The 12420-nt window shown below is 37.1% G+C and overlaps 1 protein-coding gene across 1 annotated transcript in view; it reads left to right on the plus strand.

Moving 5' to 3' along the window:
• Positions 1–12420, plus strand: part of BRINP2 (BMP/retinoic acid inducible neural specific 2) — a 202122-nt gene that overhangs the window by 150117 nt on the left and 39585 nt on the right. The window contains exon 5 of the mRNA XM_072419737.1: positions 11933–12038. Within this exon, the coding sequence (XP_072275838.1) occupies positions 11933–12038 (106 nt within the window). The remainder of the gene's footprint in view (positions 1–11932; positions 12039–12420) is intronic.

Raw genomic sequence — 12420 nt, forward strand, 5'->3', positions numbered from 1 at the left:
GCATTAAAATCTTTCGAAGTTTGACTCAAGCATGCATTTATGGCCATTAGAGGACAATCATGGCTGTTGTCAATCAAAACAGAATTTTAAGTAGAGAAGTGGTTGAGTTGCATGAAGAGGATAAGAGATTACAAAGCATCATGTGGGCTTTTTATCTGCTTTAATGGAAAACCTTTAACTGTCTTCGGCAACTATTGCAGGAAATTACACCCCCTCATGTTGCTCATTTAAAATGTCAGAAACAGCATTTTTTTATACAATGATATAAAAGGTAGAACCACAAAACGATAATGCTCCATTGACTGCTGTAGCATTATAGTCACAATTTACTGACAGTGCATAAAGCATATAGAAAAACCAATGTCTTCTTGTCCACAGAATGGGTTTAATTTCACCCTTTCTGTTATTTTTATAGCAAATGTTTTGAATCCTGGACCAGATTTCAGATTTGCTGGATCACCCAGCTACATTGTTGAAAGTGTATCCTCTCCAGCCTTGGAGAGCTTTAATAAATCAGGCCCAATATTGTTGAATTGCCAAGTTTTCTCAAATAACATAGCAACCTATTTAAAAAAATACATTCATTTTATTATATACAACCATTAAAATTACGTGGTATATGCACATATTAAACAATATTGCAGTTCAAATGTAATTACAGAGGTCTTTTATTATACTCCTCCAAAAAAAAGAATCTTCACAGTTATGTATTCAGATTGCAGCAGAATATTCCATGGTTGTATCCAAGTAGTAGTGCTAATGGTGAATTTTGACGTGTTTCATGGTATAAAACCACTTCCACTGGAGGTTGATTATGAAGAGAAAGCAAACCCACCAAATGGAAGAGAATGGAAAAGAGTATCCATCCAGTACCATGACAGATTTGGCAAGTAGGAAACAGTAGGTTACTCCACCTTAGTAAATGTTCAAAACGGTGCCTCCTATATAACGGAGCCTCTTATATAATGTTCCCAAAGTAATGCTTATCGGGCAGGGAACTAAATGTTTGGCCAACATAAATGGGGCAAAAAACTCCTTGTGTGTCCCAAAATCATGTATCACAACTTTTGCCAGAGTTATATTGTTCACATGAAATATTTATCAGCATTTTATTAGGAAAAGTCACTGCAAAAGTATATACTTACATTGAACAATTGTTGTGAAAAAGGGATGTATGTTCAGAGTAATAGAAGTCTGGAGGATATCTGCTGCTATTAGCTGTATTTACATAAAATAAAGGTTGCAACAGATCACTCCTGAAATTCTAAATACTGCACACACAAAGGTCCTAATGTAATTATACAAATGTATCTTCTAGTTTGGAGCAGAGGTCCTAGTTACTGTGGTGTAATTAGTCTTATCAATGCTTAGTTTTATATCAGTGTTCAATTTATGACATTTTCATGGAGAACACTTTGATGAATGGTTTTATTAAGAGAAAAAAAATGATAATTCTTACTACCAATTAATCACTACAAATATAATTATACCTAGCTTAAGAAAGAGTAATAGAGGTTTATATAGGTTTAAATACTCTAGGAAACCTGTAGTGCTTATACCTGGCTGCATGATCTACCCATATAAGCCATGATGAAGTAAAAGGAAAACACAATCCTATTTAGCTGGCACCCATTATACAGGGTTCCAAAGCTCCAGTTCCCAAGGACCACATATAGGTCCTATCTTAGAACAAACAGTCATTTTCTGGCACTTTATAAACATTTTTTTCCATTTAATGTTGTCTGAAATACTAAAAAACTTTTGCAGATCATGGCTCTCAAGAACTTGATTTGAAGACCCCTTTATTATGGTATATCTAGAAGAACTTACTCCATTGTTGATTTGAATGTCCTTGTTTGGTTCATTGCAGACAAGGTTGATGTTAGCTCTTTGGCAAAGATTTTACTGTCAATTGCTAAGGGAAACCTGGGAACCCTTTTAAAAGAATGCCACAAAAATAACAACATTGGAAACTCAGCCTAAAATGTGAATTTTGCTTAGGCATAAGAATGCTAAGATGGGCTAAGAAAGTTACATGCAGGTACCATGCAAATATACCCCTTAGCCAAAGTATAAAAGTAACAATGTGGAATAAAAAATACTTATGCCTACCTTTTTTGTATGTATATTACAGAATGTAATTATATCTAGATACGGGAGAACATTTACAACGATATGAAACGAGTTGCATGCTACAACCAACCTCTTTCTTGATGATCAGCAGCCACTGGTTCTATCCTAACACTGCTAACACCTTTCTTTGGCATGTAGGCCAACCTGCAACTCCCATGCATACACAATGATTATGTATAAACCTTACTCTAAGGTTCACCTTTTGGGATTTGATGCTGTATTTGACCTTGTGCTACCAAATGTGTTAAAAGAAAAATATAAAACTAGCAAAAAAAAAGTTTCTTCCTGGCAAAAGAGACCTGCAAAGTTTCTTCCAGTAAAAATTTATTTTTCCTTAGTGTTAAGTTTTATTTTAAGAATGTACCAATATCAAGGTTTCAGACTTGATTATCAAGAGAAGGTGACTTGGCATGTGTAATACATCAATGGCAGACACACAGAAGAATGTAAAATCAGAACTCTAGATAAGATCCCACCACCTTGAAGCAATGCCATATACTAAGAACACACAGAAAAAGCCTGCTGGAGGTCTAAGCCCCCACTGCTATACATAGGAGCTAGCACTACAAAGCAGCTTTCTCCCATTGATGTAAAATGAAGCACACAGGGAAGATGAGATGAGTGACAGTCATTAGCGATTCAGTCCTAGCTTATATAATCATTGAACTAGTTGGTATTAGCACTGAACTGATTAAGGCTCCATGGAAAAGAACTGTGAAAACTTATAAAGGTTCAGGCTAATGAACTCCATTTGGGGTTCATCAATAATAGTGTGCGGACCATAAAAGAGAGTGCAGTGTGAGTACACTGAAGTCTGAGTGGGCTAATTTGATCATAGTTAGGAACATAGCATAGCAGATGTGAGCAGATTGCCCTCCTATGTTTGATCTCAGTCTTGGTTAAGGCAGACTACAGAAACAGACCATAAAAAGAGAGAGAGGTGGTGAACGGTGGACACAGAGATATGACTCCAGAGGGAGTCTTGCTTTTGTGTTTACTCTTTTAAGCACTTATAAACTAGAGGAAAGAAAACAATCCCAACCATTTTCAAGATATATTGTCTTAAAGGGGATTTCTAAAGCACCTCGGGAAATTATAGGAAAACAATGATATATCTATTAATCATCATGTTGTGTTCTCCTGTAATCTGGTTGTAATGTAGATAAGTTTCTCATGCTAACCCATTTTACTTTTATATCATACATTCTAAGATGCTTTTTTGCATGAAGATGCTGGGAACATAATGGGAGGGTTAAGGTGACATAAAGTATACCTAAAGGCAAATCTTCTCTTAGTAACCTTGTTAGGTTTTGTATTTGTCCTAATGACCAAAGACACGAGGACCCAAAGTAAGGAAAACATAAAACTGTGCACAATCACTCAAAAGGAGCCACACTATACTTGTCAGTTACAGATAAAGTATTACTGATTAGGAACTTGATTTCCCAAATTATGAGTTGGTATCAACTGATTGGAACAATCTGACCACACCTGATCCTGATCCACAACCAACTTTATCCAAAACCTAAAAGGTGTAATTGTGTTTGCTGAACATGTTTCACATAATAACATTTTAGTGAGGTTGTTTTTTTTTTAAATGTGTTTAGTTTTGTATATATTGTATTACTGTAAGTCTATAATGCTGTCTAAGATGGTAAGTCCCCTTTCCTTTAGGAATTCTTCATGTTTTATCTCAATGGCAGGCATTGACAGTCCCCCCAATAGGACAGAGATCGTGATAAATAAAATTATAGTCTACCCTCATCCTCTATATCCAAAACTAAAATTAATTTTTGGTCCATATACTTAAAGGTAAATTCCATTGCTAAGACTGCAATTCCCACATTTAGGAGGATCACTATAAGCTGTAGAAATACCAGGTAAGAGGATATCTTGAAATAAGGACTAAATAGTTAAAATGGACAGCATAGGGCTATGAGATTTTTTATGAGTTTAAGTTTGAATTTGATTAGGCTGATACCAGTGCAATCATCGGCTCAGTTAAATTATGTGATTTTTCTTTTTTAATATATTTTACTGCGACATTCTGGCTCTGTATAGTGTCTTTTTATAATCACCTCTTAATCAGATAACTAGCAAAGAAAAAGACGTGATTCTGCATATTTTGTAGTCTTTGCCATCTGCATAGTACTAAGTGCCCTGATTTATATCACTTGACCATTTAGCCTCACGGCATCCATCCTGGCAAAGTTTGGCTTGAGTGTTCGGCCATGCGCAAGTTCTATCATTTGATGTGTAGTGTTTGAATTAAACAATGTTATCCCAAAGATGAACAGAAGAAAATCTGCAGTGAAACACAAGGACATTAAAAGTTCTTGAAGCAGTCTTAGAGGACACACATCAATCAGAATACACATTTCTTCCATGCTCGCGGAAGCCATTTTGTTACCGGCGCCCAAAGGTTTGTGAAAATGAAATTACTTTAAAAGGAGCATTTTTTTAGAGATTTCACATGCCACACAGCTTTGCGGCATAATAATTTATAAAACATGGTATTTTTTTGCCATTGAATAGGATGTGAGTTGGAAACCTTAAAATGGTCATACTTGAATTTAATTTTAATTTTTCTAGATTCTTAATCTTTAGATTTTTACTCCAGTGATTAGTAGAGTAAGCATTTTTTCCCAAAACATAAATACCCCAACGCCACTGATATTTGGTTACCAGGCACACTATACTATTGCAATAAAGATTTAGGAAAACACTAAAGCCTAAGGTGTTAAATGTGCTACTTGTTCCCTGAACGTTAGGTAACTATTCACTTAGTTTTGTTTATGTATTTATTTTGTTTTAGCTTGGTATAGAACAGGGATGGGTTAAAACACCTATGATTTTTTTGTTGCTGCCTTGACCCTGGTAGGGGGACTTACTTTTACTTCCTGTGCTAAAAATGCAACAGAAAACTAATGAAAAAATCTCTAAAGTAATCAAATATTGTATCCTAGAGTGCTCTCCCCATTGGAGGATTTTCTTTCACCGATTGTTCGAGTGACAGCTCATAATGTAGGATTTCTCCTCAGTTTCTCTTTTAGTGACAATAGTCACTAAGACAAATAATGGAACAAATCTCCCTAGCAGGTGTATGGACAGAAATACAAACTTAACAAATCCAACCCTTCCTTTCCTTATTCAAAATTACAAATATGCCTTTAGATACACTTTAGTCCTCTAACTTTATGAATACTTTACAAAGTAATTTGTAATTTCGTTCTTTATAGAGTCTCCACCTCCAAAGGATATTTTAGGAATTAAATCCAGACTACTAGATTGAAACACAGTGCAGTTCTGGAATCCTTGCTATATTTTAGCAGTTGCATGCAGTAACCATTCAGATTCCTGACTATATAGGTAACTATGGTCAAAAGGTCAGTTTGTGTTCCTTTTTTCTTTTCCTCAGTTTTTACAAACCCCAGATTTAATGTTGACTTTATACCTTATTACCATATTCCTACACATAAAGCTGTGTACAAGTTCTTATACCTCAGCTATGTTTCTTTGACCCTTCTTTAAAATTTCATGTGCAGATCTCATCTAGTATTCAACAGAGGGGACGTCTGTAGAAATCCTATTTCTGTACTCAGCTCTTCAGACTAGTTTCACTGATCTTGCTTCCTATGGAGATCTGCAATAAATCAGGCCAGCCTTATACACCTTACTTGCATCCTTTAGAAAACAAATATCACCTGTTAGATACAAGGATATGCCCTTTATATTCAGATTATTATTTTCTAGCATCAGCTATACATATATGCCAAGCAATGTGTAAATGTAAAACATATGGGTATTCATTAATTCTTATAGAGATCACAGTACTTCCCTTTGGCAATGCTTTTCTTTCCAGGAGAATAGTTCCATCTTTGTTCAGGTATCGTCAAAGGCCTAGCTCCTGGAATGAGATGCTGGCTCAGACATGACACATCCCTATGTGTGTGTTTTATGAATTATCCTATCTAAGGACTGGTTAACTAAAATATATATTTTTGTTGTTGGGCTTAGATATTCTTTACCACCTAAGTTCCTCACTTTAATCTAATTCTCCTAGAGGGTAGGGAATGTCAGAGAATTAGACTTTGTTATAATGGGAAAGGTACTTAGGGTATTCTTTTTCTCTCTGGTTGATTCTCAGTTGGTCTCGCAAGTTGTGTCCCTTGTGCTCTAGTTCCTGTGCCACTTTGTAGGCATGGGGCTGCCTTGTCTGGTCACGACCTGGAAAAAAAGAGCCATAGGTACATATGCCACTGGAGCAGCAGTCTAGGAATAACAGAACAATGCACTGAAAGATTGGGGAAATTCTTTTTGATTTAAGCATTGCACCATAGCACTTTGCACAAAGCCACACTTTGTCTTGCACATTGGCATTATAAAGCAGTTTTTATTTATCTTTGTATGCTAACACAACCCTTGTCACTTGATTAGTAGGCCATGGGTTCTCAGGACTACCTTGCGAGTCTGGTGTCAAAAGCACATGGTCTTTGATCATGTTCTTCCATCCATTGGATTTCCCATTGGGGTATCCAGAACTTAGTAATTGAGGGGACATGGCTCTGGTGGATCAGGCAAAGAATGGTCTCACCTTATTTCGACCAGGAGAACTAAGAAAGTTCCTGTCCCCTTTCTGGCACCTCTTTCTGTCCCAATCGGGTATTGCACTGGGTGCAAAATTACAAGTGCTCTTTCATTAAATTTTGCCCTTATATTTATTGTGCTTTTTGTTTTTACAATTTTATTAGATTAGCTCCCTTTCTGTTTTTTTACAGTCTTTAATTTTGCTGTGTCCATGTGGCCCTGTGTACATATATCAGTAAGGCAATGGATGAAATGCCCGCTGAATCCTCCATCTGCTATCAGAGCGTATGTTACATATGGCAAAGGATGTCTATGTTCTTATCTAACATAATATGTCAGCCCACCGTGAATGTCTTTATCTAGTAGCTGTGATGGTCACTTCATCAACCTTGTCTCCATCTTTGTTCAGCATCAAATTTTTCAACATCTTAGAGCTCACTAACTGATTAGGAATTGCTGACATGTCGCATTTGTATTGTTCACTATAAAAGCTTCCGCCATGCTTTTAAACCAAAACCAAGTATGTGCTCCTCAAAACATTGCATCATTACATGCATTCTTCCTCTGTTGTCATCATTTTTACTTTATATAAAATGAGGAATTTAGTACTTGTATTGGTTTTCTAAACTAACACTTTAGCTCAGGGAAAAGAGAAAACTTCTGTCAAGTATGTATTGCTGTGTGTTCCTATTGGGGGGAGTTTGTCTAATTCATTCTTGGTCTTGGTCCAGGACACCCCCCCCCCCCACCTATTTTACTAGGGCAATCATTTAACCTGTAAGCTTTTCAAGCTCACTTCTATTGGGAAGGAAGGGTGCAGTGCAATTTGCAGGGTGCAGTACTGGGTGGGGAACAATAGATAACTAACTATCTGTATGAATTTTTCACCCAGCTGGCTCAGGAGCCACTTCTTAAAGAATGTTTTTCATTATTTTAAGAAGGTTGAACCAAACATGCGTAGAACGTGTTCTAATTCAGCACTTTTATAAAGCTTATAAATAGGATCATTCATTTTTGCCTGGAGTTCTGTTCTTAGACAACATTCCTGACACATAAATTTCCATAAAATTGGTGGAGTAAAAATTTATGTCAACTTTGTGTTTTTCGATGGTTGTACAAACTGTTATTTCTCATTGGAAATAAAAGTGCATGCAAATAAGATGATATATTATAAGTTTGCTGATGATGGTTATCTTGTCTGTAGTTCTTCATTAATTTAGTTTTGCTTATGTCTCAGTCATATTGCACTTCATTGTTTTATGCCCAGGTTTACCATAGCTCCGAGCTTAATGTGAGACTAATAGCTTACGCTTTAGCCATTATCACTTCTGCTTCTAGCTGCAGCAGTACTTTGATTATGTGCTCTCCAACTTTTGTCTTAAGAGTTATTAATGCTGGCTTAGGCTGTAACTATATTTCTCCATTGTGTATTTATTATTATCCATAAATTATTCATGTTGTTAGTGCTATGATTCCTGGTGAGCGCCAGTTCTAACTATATACTTGTTTCTTTGTGCATTTAACTATGCCGGTAAGACGTTTGGCTTAGCTATTTCTTAATTTATTGCCACAGCTTACCTTTTAGTAGGAACAGCAGCAGCATTGTGGAATGTAAAATTACAGGCACCTATTAGGTTAAAATATACATAGTTTTTATATGACAAGTCATTGAATTTATGAAATATTACCTAGGACAGGCAGTGCACTCAGTTCTGCTTGCAACTTGTTAACAAAAGATTTTCGCTTAAGGTAGAACTCCAGCAAAACATTATAAGATAACATGAAAAGCCTGACAAATGATAAAAACTCATACAAGTTTTAGCTGCAATGCTCACCTGTGTTCCAAGGATTCCCGTGCAATACTTTTATTCTGCTGCTAGATGTCCTCAGTTCACATGAATAGTATCGGCTTCGCCAAGTAAATTTTTAAAGGTCTGTTTGTCAATGTTTTCAAAACAAATTCACATTGTCCAAATGAAAAAATATGGAAATCCAAATTGGTGTAAAACATTGATAAAAAGATCTGATAGTAAGCCTTAATATACTGTGTAGTAAATTCCTTACTATCTGCTGTCCTTATTTAGAGATTATTAAACAATTTACAAAGTGGACAAATGATGTTGGCTCGCCAAAAAATTACATCATCATGCTTTTTGGTATATCATTAGTGAAATAGTGGACTTTCCTAATCCAGTAATTTTAACGAATGTGGGTAGAATATTAGTGTTTGTCAATACTCAATATCACTGAACTTCATACAAACAGGTCAAAACACATCTGGTCAAAACATACAAACAGGTCAAAACACATCTAACACACATTTTCTAAATTTTGTTTTTTTGTGATGGGCAAGTTTCTTTAACCCTGTAGCCAGACAAATCACTTTGTTAGAATCTGGTCCACCATAACAACTTTTTTTACAAGACGGATGGTTGGGTGAGATGATGATGAGTCATTGTCTAATGAGCAGAAGGTGGAGAGGTGGAAACTGCAAATAGCAGCGTTATTCACCTGCCAATGTGCCAGGGGTATGTGAATGACAAAAATATCGGAATTGAATTACAATCATTATAGCAGGAAGGGCAAATTACACATACGTTCAATCACTGTGTGTTCAATCATTTACTCAGAGTTCTTCTTTCATGTATTTATTACAAATAGAATTGTAATTTTTCAAATAGCGAAGAAACTTTGAATTTTCTTCATTATCACAATAGTTGTAATCATTTTCCAGCATGTACAGTCTTCTAATTATCAGCATGGGATCATTCCTCCCTAATCAAAGTTTATGCTGCTTTTGGATTTTGTGCAATTTTTTGGTGATTTCTTTTAACAATTTCATTAGAGAATCCACTGGTAAATTATTGACAAGGATATCAGCTTTTAGTGGACTCTCCAAATGAATATTATAAGGATCACATTCTGTAGAGGAGATACAGAAATTTCTGCTCACAGAAATTCTCTGGCAATAACCAAGACCAATGAAATCTGTTTAAACCATACTCTGCTGTATACTTAAAAAGTCACTAGAGTCAAAAACAAAAACCATACCAGTTTTATGACTTAATTATTCATTCCTTCCTCTTGAATATTTTTAAAATTTGTGTTTAGTTATCTGCACACATCGTATATATATCCTTTCCAGAGAACCCCATATCCATAAAGAATTTTGCTACAATTCATGCCCCATTTACAATGTCTTCATTAGTAGCCACCATTGTGCTGTAGAGACTACAAATGTGAACGCCCACATCCATTATACACAATACAAGGAATCATGGGACAAGTAGCTTTTTATAGGCAGGAAGCTGGCATTGCAGATACTCTGATGCCCTCTGGGGTTCAGCCAGAAATACTGAAAACCACCAGCATCATCTACACCAGTGGTCGCCAACCTTTTTGGTTCCACGGACCACTAAAATCACTGGCTCCTGATTGCGCATGCGCGGAGGGCTGGGTGTCAAAGGGGGAGAAACCTCCCCCATAGTGACATTATCGTGACATAGCACCGCCCACTCTCCCTTCGGAGATCTAAGCCTGCAACGTAAGAGTGGGCGGGTTTTGTCCAGGGACACATCCCACCCACTTCCCTGCATCTGGGACTTGTACAGGGACATGTTCCGCGGCTTTGGCCTGCACATCCCCACAGTGCACCGGCCAGAGCCACGATCCCCCAAAATTGGTTGGCGACCGCTGGTCTACACAGTAATGCATATTTTACAAAAGTGGTGTCATTCTAGGACATGAAGTGTGTTTGAGCTACAGAACACTTTATCTCATGTAAGGGGAGGGGGTTATTCCACGATTCAAACGTGATCTTAGCAGGAAGCAGAAAACACAGGTTAGCAATGATTTTCAAATAGAATCAACAGGTATTTTTGCAAATATGAACCCAATATTACAAAAGTCATAATCTAAGCCTATGCTAAAGCTGTACATCCACTTTTGTTTTCATCCACCACTTAAAGTCTTAACCGTCTTGGCAATGTCTGCCCATTACAGACCCATAATTTTTATTTTAGGACCTTCTCTGGGACCCAGCCCCATAGATGTCAGGGAACAACTAGTATGCAAGTGTGACAAGGACAGTAAAGATGTGCATCAATAGAAACTGGTTGTCATCAAACTGACATAAGTATGCATCCATACAGGGTAAGGGTAGATTAGGTAGGTCAGTGGTAGAGGGCACCTACTGGTGATGCCTTTCTTGGCAGTGAGGTATAAATATGGCATACCGACTTCCCATTTCCATTAATATATGCAATTAGGAAGTTTTGTATGCACAGTTTTGACTCCACGCCGGACATTCCATCCACAGTGGGTTATTAAGTTTCTTCTACAGTAGAGGGTTCTCTCGCTTAGATATATGCCACATTCAGAGTCCCAACAAGGCCCCCCCCATTCCCGGTCCCTTGATTGCAAAATGGGAAGAGGATATTCCAATAGCCAATGTTGGTCACAAAATTAAGTTCATCCAGAGACCTGATGAAGAGAATATTCCATAAGTCAATGCTGGTCACAAAGCTCCAAATATATGTTATGTGTAGTACATAGGTTATCTGACCCCTAGCATTTTGCATATACTAAATACATAGCAGCAACTACTTTGGCGGATGTTTTGTAGGCTGAAAAATCAGCTTCAGGTTAGAGGAAGAATAAAGTTTTTGTTTTATGATGCTGAATTGTGTTTGAAGAGAGGTCACACGGTTATAACATCAGCCAGCTCTGTGAAGGTTTTGTCAACACTTTGAATAGCAGCACAAAATTCATATGGTTCTTCCTCCCCATGACCTCTTAAAAGCAGAACTTCTTTCACCTTTTGTATCAGTGTATATTGTTGTGTGCTGTTATTTGTGACGTTCGTAATTATTATGATCAGAACATTGCAGAATGGCTTGTGCAAATACAGAAGGAAAGCTTGCATTTGTTAATATGGGGGAAAAAATATCTAGCTGGCCCATTAAAAAGCATCATTGCTCTACAGTGTGGAAATGAATAGGAAATTAGTCATTTACTTTGCACAGCTCTGATTTATCTATTGGGAAAAGCATACATAATTTGTGTTCAGGTCAAGGCAATGTCAGCGACTGGCATAAGACAAGTGAAGTAGTTAGGGATTGGAATTGGAGGCGAGTAACTGATGTCCGTAACAGCACAAAATAATTGAATTTCATGATTTTCATTCCTTAACGCTGAATCCGTTTATGTACAGGTAACCGAAACGAGGACTGGACCACTTGGCTGCAGTAACTACGACAACCTGGATTCTGTAAGCTCTGTATTGGTGATGGGTCCTGAGAGTAAAGTGCAGCTTCTAGGTAAGGATAATATTTTCTTTTGTCTGTTCAAGGCTCACTGGTTCTCCATGTGCCATCTTAAACCTGAATTCCAGACAAATACCTAAATAAATCCACATTTAGAGTACATAGAAGCTGTGTTTCCTGCCAAAAAAAATGTATTTCTGTCCATTCAGTCCTGAGGTTTCCATGGCTATGCTGAATAGCTTGGGGAGCTGACTTTTCTCTTGTGCAGTCATATAACACACCTTAATTACTTCACCGACTACATCATGTTAATGGATATTAAATGGGCAAAAGCAGACCAATGACTTGTTGTCCCACTGCAGTGATTCTCAACCAGCATTCTGTAGAACCCTAGGGTTCCCCCAGAGCTTGCTTGGGGTTCCTTGACCTTTGGGTG

This window comes from Pyxicephalus adspersus, chromosome 8 (assembly GCF_032062135.1).
Source record: "Pyxicephalus adspersus chromosome 8, UCB_Pads_2.0, whole genome shotgun sequence".
In the NCBI taxonomy this organism is placed as follows: domain Eukaryota; kingdom Metazoa; phylum Chordata; class Amphibia; order Anura; family Pyxicephalidae; genus Pyxicephalus; species Pyxicephalus adspersus.